We start from the raw sequence: 14594 nt of genomic DNA, 5'->3' as shown, positions 1-14594 counted from the left end.
TAACGACTACAAAGCAGAACAGTCAGCGCTTTTCTTAAGGGAAACAAAAGATAATCTTGAGGTTTCTTTGAAATGTGAGGCAGACTCCTGACTAGGGAGCGATTATGTACCGCACGTGGGGCGATATGCGGATGCTGTAGGCTGAAGTGTGACGTCATTAGGCGTATAGAACAGATCGCTGTGGATAAGGCTCCTTTCTTCTGTGGTTATTACCTTTCATTACATTGTAGCTTTAGATCAGACGTAAACAAACATAGTTGCAATTTTACTCAACTGTACAATTATGTTAAACTGAACCTCCCGCCACATTTTACTAAGTAGTACAATAGACTTTCTGTGGTCACTCTGAGACCAGGGACTACTTTTGATATGGCCTCAGTGGTGAGGCATGTGACTGTTGCTGAGGCCATTGATTGGTTGGCAGTGGTGAAGGGAGTGTAGATCTTTTCACCCTTCTGGTCCAGGTGTTTTACTTATTTTGCCCAAACAATCATTTTTTAAATTAATCTCTATTAAAGATATTGAGCCCTTCTGTCCCAAAGGCTTAACTGTTTTTCTAGTTGTGTGAAAATTCAGAGCCTGCTACTAGAGTAACTCAAGGCTGCACTGAGACATTGGTTCAACATTTTTAATAAAGACCAAGTGAAAAAATAGTTTTTAGCTCAAAATGAGTACAAGGCAATAATAAAAAAAAATAGCCTTTAACACTGCAGGCAATACCAACTACTGCTGTATGTTACTGTCCTGTGCAGCAGCAGTTGCCAAAACTAAGCCCCCCTTCCTCTGACATCACTTCCTGCTCTGCAGCTATTGGCCGAAGCTGCGCCTTACCGACTTCCTGCTGTGTTTGCCCCTTGCATGGATTTTACATATAATACTGATAATACTTCCCTGCTTCTGGCAGGACATGCTGGAATTTGTAGTTGCTACATGAAATACACATTTTTACCTTATGTCTGACCCCTTGCTGTGATCCCATGTGCTCGCTCCCATGCACTGACTTTGCATATGTTTTCTTGACAGCAATTGTTCAGTTGTCAGGCTCTCCGGAAGCTTAGCATGCCCGACAACGATCTCTCAAATCTGCCAGCAACCATCGCCAGCTTAGTGAATCTGAAAGAGTTGGATATCAGTAAAAATGGTACGTTCCTCCTTGTCATCTATGTGACGGTCTGTCATTGTGTGTCGTGTCAATGTATCATATCAGCTTGTGAAATATTACATGATAACCTTCATCTGTCTACTTATTCCAGAGATCCTGAAATCCTCTATGAGCAGCTAACAAATACTGACAATGAAAGAGATGGATGAGATTAGAAAAAATAAATAAATATATATATATATATATATATATATATATATATAGACATATATATATTTTTTTTTACCTAAACAGCACCACCTATGTCCATAGACTGGTACTGCAGCTCAGCTCTATTCAAGTAAATAGCTGCAATACCTGACAGAGCCATGGAGAAGGGTGGCACTGTTTCTCTAAATCCAAGCTTTTTTTTTTTTAGCAAATAAAGTTCTTTTAATTTGTATATATATATATATATATATATATATATATATATAAAGAATGGAGATATTTATCATGTTCACAACTCCAGAATTCTGGCCTCATAGGGCTTTGGGCCTTTTAGGGCTTATTTGTTAAAAATAAAAATTTTATGTTTTTTGTTATAATTTTTTGATTTCTACACAACTCACACCAGTTTTTAAAAGGTGGGTGGTAAAGAGGAAATAATTAGCCTGTCCAGCAGCGTATTTTGTTGTGTGAACACAGCCTAAAAAGCCATGCATCTGTGTGAGCACCACATTAACAGGCTTGTAGTCTCCACATGTCATGATTGTTTCCATTCAGCAAGCAGAGCTCTTACATAATATGTTATGTTATATATTTAATACCCTTTACATGTTATACTGCCATATATAATTTATATAATATTTCCATATACAGCCACATAATACCACTATATAGTGCCGGGATAATACTGTCATATACAGTGCTCATAATACCACCATACAAAATGCTGTATACACAGTCCACATAATACCACTATATAGTGTCAGGATAATACTGCCATATACAGTGCTAATAATATCACCATATGTGCCAGACTTATACTGCCATACACTATTCACATAATACTTCCATATACAGTCCAAATAATTCCCCATATAGTGCCATAATACTGCCATATACAGGCCACATAATGCTACTATATAGTGTCAGAATTAGGGCTCATGAACACGACTGCACCGTGTTTTGCGGTCTGCAATTTGCGAATGGAATGGGCCACCCATAAATAGAAATGCCTATTCTAGTCTGCAAAATCGACAAGAATAGGACGTGTTCTGTTATTTTTTTGCAAGGCCACGGAACAGAGCAACGGATTTGGACAGCGCACTGTTCGCATCTTTTGGAGCCCCATGGAAGTGAATGGGTCCACATCCGAGCCGCAAAACATGTGGCTCGGGTGCAGAGCCAAACAACGGTCGTGTACATGAATCCTTAGGGTGCCATATACAGTCCGCATAATGATATGTGCCAAAATAATACTGCTGTATACTATTCACATAATGTTTTCATATACATATTGTGATAAAGTTCATTATTTTCTGTAATGTACTGATAAACATTAGACTTTCATATATTTTAGATTCATTACACACAACTGAAGTAGTTGAAGCCTTTTATTGTTTTAATATTGATGATTTTGGCATACAGCTCATGAAAACCCAAAATTCCTATCTAAAAAAATTAGCATATCATGAAAAGGTTCTCTAAACGAGCTATTAACCTAATCATCTGAATCAACTAATTAACTCTAAACACCTGCAAAAGATTCCTGACGCTTTTAAAAACTCCCAGCCTGGTTCATTACTCAAAACCGCAATCATGGGTAAGACTGCCGACCTGACTGCTGTCCAGAAGGCCATCATTGCCACCCTCAAGCAAGAGGGTAAGACACAGAAAGAAATGTCTGAAGGAATAGGCTGTTCCCAGAGCGCTGTATCAAGGCCCCTCAGTGGGAAGTCTGTGGGAAGGAGAAAGTGTGGCAGAAAACGCTGCACAACGAGAAGAGGTGACCGGACCCTGAGGAAGATTGTGGAGAAGGACTGATTCCAGACCTTGGGGGACCTGCGGAAGCAGTGGACTGAGTCTGGAGTAGAAACCTCCAGAGCCCCCGTGTACAGGCGTGTGCAGGAAATGGGCTACAGGTGCCGCATTCCCCAGAAACAGCGGCAGAAGCGCCTGACCTGGGCTACAGAGAAGCAGCACTGGACTGTTGCATGTCATTCGGAAATCAAGGTGCCAGAGTCTGGAGGAAGACTGGGGAGAGGGAAATGCCAAAATGCCTGAAGTCCAGTGTCAAGTCCCCACAGTCAGTGATGGTCTGGGGTGCCATGTCAGCTGCTGGTGTTGGTCCACTGTGTTTTATCAAGGGCAGGGTCAATGCAGCTAGCCATCAGGAGATTTTGGAGCACTTTATGCTTCCATCTGCTGAAAAGCTTTATGGAGATGAAGATTTCATTTTTCAGCACGACCTGGCACCTGCTCACAGCGCGAAAACCACTGGTAAATGGTTTACTGACCATGGTATTACTGGGCTCAATTGGCCTGCCAACTCTCCTGACCTGAACCCCATAGAGAATCTGTGGGATATTAGGAAGAGAAAGTTGAGAGACGCAAGACCCAACACTCTGGATGAGCTTAAGGCCGCTATCGAAGCATCCTGGGCCTCCATAACACCTCAGCAGTGCCACAGGCTGATTGCCTCCATGCCACGCCGCATTGAAGCCTCCTGGGCCTCCATAACACCTCAGCAGTGCCACAGGCTGATTGCCTCCATGCCACGCCTCATTGAAGCCTCCTGGGCCTCCATAACACCTCAGCAGTGCCACAGGCTGATGGCCTCCATGCCACGCCGCATTGAAGCATCCTGGGCCTCCATAACACCTCAGCAGTGCCACAGGCTGATGGCCTCCATGCCACGCCGCATTGAAGCATCCTGGGCCTCCATAACACCTCAGCAGTGCCACAGGCTGATTGCCTCCATGCCACGCCGCATTGAAGCAGTCATTTCTGCAAAAGGATTCCCGACCAAGTATTGAGCGCATAACTGAACATAATTATTTGAAGGTTGACTTTTTTTGTATTAAAAACACTTTTCTTTTATTGGTCGGATGAAATATGCTAATTTTTTGAGATAGGAAATTTGGGTCTTCATGAGCTGTATGCCAAAATCATCAATATTAAAACAATAAAAGGCTTGAACTACTTCAGTTGGTGTGTAATGAATCTAAAATATATGAAAGTCTAATGTTTATCAGCACATTACAGAAAATAATGAACTTTATCACAATATGCTAATTTTTTGAGAAGGGCCTGTACAGTCCACATAATACCATCATATGGTGCCAGGATAATACTGCTATTTACCATGCACATAATGCTTCCAGTCTACACAATACCACCATATAATGCACACATAATATTTAGTATCTGCATAAAACTCCTTTGAAGGGGTTCTCCGGTATTTTTATATTGATGACCTATTCTCAGGATAGGTCATATGAGATCGGCGGGGGTCCGGCTCCCGGCACCCCCTGCAGATCAGCTCACCATGCACAGTGCGTCCCTTAGATAGCGGCTGTGCTTGGTATTGCAGCTCAGTCCCATTCACTTAACCTAGGCCAGAGATGAATGTGAAGTCACTGGTCTAGGAAGAGGCCTAAGTGCTGCGGCATCTTCATACAGCTGAGATCGGCTGGGCTGCCCGGAGTTGGACGCCCGCCAATCTCATATTGATGACCTTTCCTGGGAATAGGCCATCAACATCAAAATCCCAGAGTAGACCTTTAAACAAGCCACATAATACTACAATTTGTTACCTCCCCACCCCCCCCCCCCCCCACCATACAACGCTATATAATGCTGTGTGGGTTCAGGAATAAGGGGCCCTGGACAACTGCCCAGTTTGTCTCCCCCCCTAAAACCCACCCTGTGTATATCGAAGGGCTTCTCATCTCTTTACGGCCCATGCATCATTGCCTCGAATCATCAGTTGACACAATGTTGCACTTCATCCCTGATACAAAGTAAATCTTGGCCGTATCCTTGGAGACAACGATTCACTGAGACAACACATGTAACATACGTCGCGGCAGCCGTTCAGGGCAGGAAATAGAATAGTTTAGTACTAATAGCTGAGATAATTAATAGCCCCCTTTTAATTAGAGGTTGATCTAATCTCGGCTTTGATTGAGCAGCCAGCGTCCTCTGTACAAAGCGAAGACGTTGACTTTAGCGCTGGATCCAGATAGCGAGATTAAAGGCGAGCAGCGGCATCTCCTGCTCCGCATCAGCTGTGTCATGGAAATGGATTCATCCGTCCTTTACTTCTTATTCATACCCGGCTATGAGTCGGCACGCGGCTCTAAATTTTAATGCGGATATTTTTAGACAACAATCAATCCTAACGAAATACATGTGAAGTCAAAGGGGATTATTCAGGCCACCGCAGTTCACTGTAATTGCAGCCTGCTAAGGAATTGCGAATGGAAATTATACGAGCAGGCGCTTGACTGACACTGGTTATGTCTGGTTTAAAGGGACGGTAAGCCTATAGATGGCCTTAGGCGTAATGCCACCAAGCATGAGGGTTATCGGTGTGTGGAGATAAGCAGCTGGCGTACACCCAAGAAGATAAAAAGGAGAATGGATGCCACCAAAATCTACACTGGGCTTCATCTCAACATCCTAATATCATGATTTTTCAGTCTGCATACCTTCCAACCAACGAGTTTTTCACAAGGTTGGCCTGCAAAATGGATCACAAGTGGCCAGGGCTTATGCAAATATGAATACAAGTGAGCATTCCTGGGATATTTTTTGGACATCCCAAGTGTGGGACTTAAAAAGGGGATACAAATATTGGGAGGTATGATTTTGTTATGACTAGACATATAAAATGCAGCCACCCTTTAGGTACCGTTCCGTTGGCATTCCACATCACGGATGCGGACCCATTCACTTGAATGGGTCCGCAAATCCGGAGATGCGGAATGGTGCGGAACAGAAGCACGGAACGGAATCCTACGGAAGCACTACGGAGTGTTCGTCCTGTACTTCCGTTCCGCAAAAAGATAGAACATGTCCTATCTTTTTGTAGAACGGGCGGATGGCGGACCCATTAAAGTGAATGGGTCCTCGATCCGCTGCAGCTGCCCCACGGTTTGTGTTTGTGCATTGCGGCCCGCAGCACGGCCACAGGGCACACACGTTCGATCACAGTATGAAACAAGCTCCTAAGTATCATCTGGCGTTTGCTCCAGGTAACCCACGTGTTATGTTTTTAATTTTTGTCTATGCAGGGGATTTGGAGCTCTTTATCAGAAAAAAATGAGCTCCAATGGCTATAAAGATGTAATAAGAAATTAAGCAGTTTAGTTTAGTTAGTTGTTGTTTAAAGGAAGCCATTTACTGTACAGATAGGACTGGATTATAGTGTTGGATATTTTGCGAGTCAGTTACTCTCAGCAGCATCTGCAATATTCACATGAATTACAGGCAACTTTGACCCTCTTCTTTGATATTGCCCCCAGCAAGGCCTCTCTGCCCATTGCTCTTTTTACCCACCACCCTTAAGCCTCCCTATTGTATATTATCCTGATAGTTCCCAACAGTTATGTAAATATTGCTGATTATGTATCAAACATATAAATTATTTAGTCTTTATCTTGTTGTGTCTATGAATATTTTATATACATAGAAATAAATCAGTGTCATCCTGCAGCACGGCTGTATGTGAGCTCTGGTAAGGAATTTTTACCTTATTAAAGGATCTTGTGTGAATGTAGTAATATATTCTAGTTGAAATCCTTAAACTGTATAGCCCCAGAAAATCCGAGGGGCTTTGGGTAGATTTGTATATTTTTCTGTTCCCTCCTTACTCCATTTTGAAATAACCTATTAGGGAATTCCAGGATAAGAGAGGGGGAGAACCTAATTTGGCACTCCCCTATTTATTATCAGGAGCAGAAAGCAGTTTCAAGGAGCACCTCTTTCTTTGGAGGACTCAGCACATCCGTGCATTACATGGGAACCGTGTAATGCTTCATTCCTCCTGTGGTGGTGCTGCAGGGAATGCGAATGGTTACTGTCTTGGTCTTCCACAGGCGATCACTGGGGAAAACCTGTGATCAGTGTATTATTGGCATGCTTGTAATGGAAAGGGTTTCTCCTTCTCCAACTGAAGGTACAACAGCTTCCATCTAGCAACCTGAAGCCCTTTAGACCCTGGTCAGAGATTTCTTTTGAAGTTTCCTATGCAAGTCCCAAAATTATTTTGACTAGATCTTCCCTTTAAATTTGAAGCTAAGAAAACTGTGTCACCACGAATAATGCTCCCTACACCCATTCCAGACTCAGGAACAGAAAATCTGCCTAAACATTCAGTGACACAGAAGCAGGAGATGTGGGTAGACTGGCCACGCAGGAGCTTGGGGAAGCTAACGGACGGTGGCCGCCCAGTTGTCACCCAGCTTTTCTCGAAGCACATATCACTAAACAGAGTTTTCCGGTTACATGGAAATACATTTTGATCAATGTATTAAAACAAAAATTTAAACCTTTTTATACACTGTCTCAAGATCTCTGTTTGCTGTTAGGGAATGTCCTACTATACCTGGTCGTGTCCTATTACACCTGATATACTGTAAAACAGTGTTTCCCAACCAGTGTGCCTCCAGCTGTTGCAAAACTACACCTCCCAGCACGCTCGCACAGCCAAATGCAGTCCGGGCATGCTGGGAGTTGTAGTTTTGCAACAGCTGGAGGCACGCTGGTTGGGAAACACTGCTGTAGAAAACCCTGCACATCTATAAACTAGAACAGGGATCAGCAATCTTCGGCACTCCAGCTGCTGGGAAACTACAACTCCCAGCATGCAAACATGCTCAGCTGTTCTAACTCCCAGAGAAGTGACTGAAGCATTCTGGGAGTTGTAGTTTCTGAACAGCTGGAGTGCCGGAGGTTGCTGATCCCTGAACTAGAAAAAGGGTGACTTTTTAGCCTGTGGATATAAAGAGGAATATTTCTATTCACTGACATGGAGAATAGATCTTTATGGTGATGACTTGAAACACTAAAAAGGTCTTTAATTAAGACCGGTGTTTTAGGCGCAGGTCTTAATCGCCTTGCGCTGGCAGTGGATCCGTCGAAAAGTTGCAGAGTTTGTTGCAAAACCCTTTGCAAGAAAATCTGCAACAAAAGTACACCAAAAAGTGGCTTAACACAAAAGAAATGACACCCAATCCTTATTGTCCTGTATGTGTGGCCTTCATCCGTCAGTGACAACAACCAACCTGTGGTGGGGGAAGGGGGGAATTTCATATTATCAAGTAATATCATATTTTGCATCTTATTAGACAGTGTTTGTATCTGGTTGATCTAATATCATTACATATCTTTCCTTTTTTTTCTCTTCCAGGTATACAAGAATTTCCAGATAATATTAAATGCTGTAAATGTTTAACAATAGTAGAGGCGAGCGTGAATCCTATATCAAAGTAAGTCTAATGATACTGAACTGTTCTTTTCATCGAATAGTGATGTCACAGTACAAAGATAATACACACAGTGATGTCACAGTACAAAGATAATAACACAGTGATGTTACAGTACAGAGATAATAAACACAGTGATGTCACAGTACAGAGATAATAAACACAGTGATGTCACAGTACAGGGATAATACACACAGTGATGTCACAGTACAGAGATAATAAACACAGTGATGTCACAGTACAGAGATAATAAACACAGTGATGTCACAGTACAGAGATAATAAACACAGTGATGTCACAGTACAGAGATAATAAACACAGTGATGTCACAGTACAGAGATAATAAACACAGTGATGTCACAGTACAGGGATAATAAACACAGTGATGTCACAGTACAGAGATAATAAACAGTGATGTCACAGTACAGAGATAATAAACACAGTGATGTCACAGTATAGGGATAATACACACAGTGATGTCACAGTACAGGGATAATACACACAGTGATGTCACAGTACAGAGATAATAAACACAGTGATGTCACAGTACAGGGATAATACACACAGTGATGTCACAGTACAGGGATAATACACACAGTGATGTCACAGTACAGGGATAATACACACAGTGATGTCACAGTACAGAGATAATAAACACAGTGATGTCACAGTACAGGGATAATAAACACAGCGATGTCACAGTACAGGGATAATACACACAGTGATGTCACAGTACAGAGATAATAAACACAGTGATGTCACAGTACAGAGATAATAAACACAGTGATGTCAAAGTACAGCGATAATAAACACAGCGATGTCACAGTACAGGGATAATAAACACAGTGATGTCACAGTACAGAGATAATAAACACAGTGATGTCACAGTACAGGGATAATAAACACAGTGATGTCACAGTACAGAGATAATAAACACAGTGATGTCACAGTACAGGGATAATAAACACAGTGATGTCACAGTACAGAGATAATAAACACAGTGATGTCACAGTACAGGGATAATAAACACAGCGATGTCACAGTACAAGGATAATACACACAGTGATGTCACAGTACAGAGATAATAAACACAGTGATGTCATAGTACAGAGATAATAAACACAGTCATGTCACAGTACAGAGATAATAAACACAGTGATGTCACAGTACAGGGATAATAAACACAGTGATGTCACAGTACAGGGATAATAAACAGTGATGTCACAGTACAGGGATAATAAACACAGTGATGTCACAGTACAGAGATAATAAACAGTGATGTCACAGTACAGGGATAATAAACACAGTGATGTCACAGTACAGAGATAATAGACACAGTGATGTCACAGTACAGAGATAATAAACACAGTGATGTCACAGTACAGGGATAATAAACATAGTGTCCGACTTTTTAGTCCGGCGGCTTTCGCCGTGCACCGCCGTGCTGTGCTGGAGCTTAGCCCCTGTCCCTATTATAGTCAATGGGGACGGAGCGGCGGCTCGGCGAAACAGCGGAAGGACAGATCCGACAGGGAGACCAGCCTGACGGATCCGTCCTGCCGCAAGTGTGAAAGAGCCCTAAGACAGCTAAAACAAGTCCTTACATATAACAGTCAGGAATAGCTGCTAACTAGTAACTAATCCGGATATCTTACCAGAGAAGTGGCCTTGATTGGTCGGCTCTGAGTCTGAGACTTTGTATGTTGAGTCTGGTTTCAACTTACGATGGGTCAGAAAAGACACTGTATGCTGGAAATATTGTATCCTGAGGGATCTCTGTACAGGGATAATACACACAGTGATGTCACAGTACAGGGATAATAAACACAGTGATGTCACAGTACAGGGATAATAAACACAGTGATGTCACAGTACAGAGACAATAAACACAGTGATGTCACAGTACAGAGATAATAAACACAGTGATGTCACAGTACAGGGATAATAAACACAGTGATGTCACAGTACAGAGATAATAAACACAGTGATGTCACAGCACAGACATAATAAACACAGTGATGTCACAGTACAGAGATAATAAACACAGTGATGTCACAGCACAGACATAATAAACACAGTGATGTCACAGTACAGGGATAATAAACACAGTGATGTCACAGTACAGAAATAATAAACACAGTGATGTCACAGTACAGGGATAATACACACAGTGATGTCACAGTACAGGGATAATAAACACAGTGATGTCACAGTACAGAGATAATAAACACAGTGATGTCACAGCACAGAGATAATAAACACAGTGATGTCACAGTACAGAGATAATAAACACAGTGATGTCACAGTACAGGGATAATAAACACAGTGATGTCACAGTACAGAGATAATAAACACAGTGATGTCACAGCACAGAGATAATAAACACAATGATGTCACAGTACAGAAATAATAAACACAGTGATGTCACAGTACAGAGATAATAAACACAATGATGTCACAGTACAGAGATAATAAACACAGTGATGTCACAGTACAGAAATAATAAACACAGTGATGTCACAGTACAGAGATAATAAACACAATGATGTCACAGTACAGAAATAATAAACACAGTGATGTCACAGTACAGAGATAATAAACACAATGATGTCACAGTACAGAAATAATAAACACAATGATGTCACAGTACAGAGATAATACACACAGTGAAGTCACAGTACAGGGATAATAAACACAGTGATGTCACAGTACAGAGATAATAAACACAGTGATGTCACAGTACAGAGATAATAAACACAGTGATGTCACAGTACAGGGATAATAAACACAGTGATGTCACAGTACAGAGATAATAAACACAGTAATGTCACAGCACAGAGATAATAAACACAGTGATGTCACAGTACAGAAATAATAAACACAGTGATGTCACAGTACAGGGATAATAAACGCAGTGATGTCACAGTACAGGGATAATAAACACAGTGATGTCACAGTACAGAGATAATAAACACAGTGATGTCATAGTACAGAGATAATAAACACAGTGATGTCACAGTACAGAAATAATAAACACAGTGATGTCACAGTACAGGGATAATAAACGCAGTGATGTCACAGTACAGAAATAATAAACACAGTGATGTCACAGTACAGGGATAATAAACGCAGTGATGTCACAGAACAGGGATAATAAACACAGTGATGTCACAGTACAGAGATAATAAACACAGTGATGTCACAGTACAGGGATAATACACACAGTGATGTCACAGTACAGAGATAATAAACACAGTGATGTCACAGTACAGAGATAATAAACACAGTGATGTCACAGTACAGGGATAATACACACAGTGATGTCACAGTACAGAGATAATAAACACAGTGATGTCACAGTACAGAGATAATAAACGCAGTGATGTCACAGTACAGGGATAATAAACACAGTGATGTCACAGTACAGAGATAATAAACACAGTGATGTCACAATACAGAGATAATAAACACAGTGATGTCACAGTACAGGGATAATAAACACAGTGATGTCACAGTACAGGGATAATAAACACAGTGATGTCACAGTACAGGGATAATAAACACAGTGATGTCACAGTACAGAGATAATAGACACAGTGATGTCACAGTACAGAGATAATAAACACAGTGATGTCACAGTACAGGGATAATAAACATAGTGTCCGACTTTTTAGTCCGGCAACTTTCGCCGTGCACCGCCGTGCTGTGCCGGAGCTTAGCCCCTGTCCCTATTATAGTCAATGGGGACGGAGCGGCGGCTCGGCGAAACAGCGGAAGGACAGATCCGACAGGGAGACCAGCCTGACGGATCCGTCCTGCCGCAAGTGTGAAAGAGCCCTAAGACAGCTAAAACAAGTCCTTACATATAACAGTCAGGAATAGCTGCTAACTAGTAACTAATCCGGATATCTTACCAGAGAAGTGGCCTTGATTGGTCGGCTCTGAGTCTGAGACTTTGTATGTTGAGTCTGGTTTCAACTTACGATGGGTCAGAAAAGACACTGTATGCTGGAAATATTGTATCCTGAGGGATCTCTGTACAGGGATAATACACACAGTGATGTCACAGTACAGGGATAATAAACACAGTGATGTCACAGTACAGAGATAATAAACACAGTGATGTCACAGCACAGACATAATAAACACAGTGATGTCACAGTACAGAGATAATAAACACAGTGATGTCACAGTACAGAAATAATAAACACAGTGATGTCACAGTACAGAGATAATAAACACAGTGATGTCACAGCACAGACACAATAAACACAGTGATGTCACAGTACAGAGATAATAAACACAGTGATGTCACAGCACAGACATAATAAACACAGTGATGTCACAGTACAGGGATAATAAACACAGTGATGTCACAGTACAGAAATAATAAACACAGTGATGTCACAGTACAGGGATAATAAACACAGTGATGTCACAGCACAGAGATAATAAACACAGTGATGTCACAGTACAGGGATAATACACACAGTGATGTCACAGTACAGGGATAATAAACACAGTGATGTCACAGTACAGAGATAATAAACACAGTGATGTCACAGCACAGAGATAATAAACACAGTGATGTCACAGTACAGAGATAATAAACACAGTGATGTCACAGTACAGGGATAATAAACACAGTGATGTCACAGTACAGAGATAATAAACACAGTGATGTCACAGTACAGAGATAATAAACACAGTGATGTCACAGTACAGAGATAATAACACAATGATGTCACAGTACAGAGATAATAAACACAATGATGTCACAGTACAGAATAATAAACATAGTGATGTCACAGTACAGAGATAATAAACACAATGATGTCACAGTACAGAGATAATAAACACAGTGATGTCACAGTACAGAATAATAAACACAGTGATGTCACAGTACAGAGATAATAAACACAGTGATGTCACAGTACAGGGATAATAAACACAGTGATGTCACAGTACAGAGATAATAAACACAGTGATGTCACAGTACAGAGATAATAAACACAGTGATGTCACAGTACAGGGATAATAAACACAGTGATGTCACAGTACAGAGATAATAAACACAGTGATGTCACAGTACAGGGATAATAAACACAGTGATGTCACAGTACAGGGATAATAAACACAGTGATGTCACAGTACAGGGATAATAAACACAGTGATGTCACAGTACGGGGATAATAAACACAGTGATGTCACAGTACAGGGATAATAGACACAGTGATGTCACAGCACAGAGATAATAAACACAGTGATGTCACAGTACAGGGATAATAGACACAGTGATGTCACAGTACAGGGATAATACACACAGTAATGTCACAGTACAGGGATAATAAACACAGTGATGTCACAGTACAAGGATAATACACACAGTGATGTCACAGTACAGGGATAATAAACACAGTGATGTCACAGTACAGAGATAATAGACACAGTGATGTCACAGTACAGAGATAATAAACACAGTGATGTCACAGTACAGAGACAATAAACACAGTGATGTCACAGTACAGGGATAATAAACTCAGTGATGTCACAGTACAGGGATAATAAACACAGTGATGTCACAGTACAGAGATAATAAACACAGTGATGTCACAGTACAGGGATAATAAACACAGTGATGTCACAGTACAGGGATAATAAACACAGTGATGTCACAGTACAGGGATAATAAACACAGTGATGTCACAGTACAGGGATAATAGACACAGTGATGTCACAGCACAGAGATAATAAACACAGTGATGTCACAGTACAGGGATAATAAACACAGTGATGTCACAGTACAGGGATAATAAACACAGTGATGTCACAGTACAGGGATAATAAACACAGTGATGTCACAGTACAGGGATAATAGACACAGTGATGTCACAGCACAGAGATAATAAACACAGTGATGTCACAGTACAGGGATAATAAACACAGTGATGTCACAGTACAGGGATAATAAACACAGTGATGTCACAGTACAGGGAGAATAAACACAGTGATGTCAC

The 14594-nt window shown here is 41.2% G+C and overlaps 1 protein-coding gene across 1 annotated transcript in view; it reads left to right on the top strand.

The window, feature by feature from the left end:
- Positions 1-14594, top strand: part of LRRC7 (leucine rich repeat containing 7) — a 121929-nt gene that overhangs the window by 35091 nt on the left and 72244 nt on the right. Inside the window, exons 3-4 of the mRNA XM_044302374.1 lie at positions 1024-1141; positions 8502-8580. Coding sequence (XP_044158309.1) covers positions 1024-1141; positions 8502-8580 — 197 coding nt within the window. The remainder of the gene's footprint in view (positions 1-1023; positions 1142-8501; positions 8581-14594) is intronic.

Source organism: Bufo gargarizans, chromosome 7, assembly GCF_014858855.1.
Source record: "Bufo gargarizans isolate SCDJY-AF-19 chromosome 7, ASM1485885v1, whole genome shotgun sequence".
NCBI lineage: Eukaryota > Metazoa > Chordata > Amphibia > Anura > Bufonidae > Bufo > Bufo gargarizans.
This window is presented reverse-complemented; position numbering and strand designations above follow the sequence as displayed.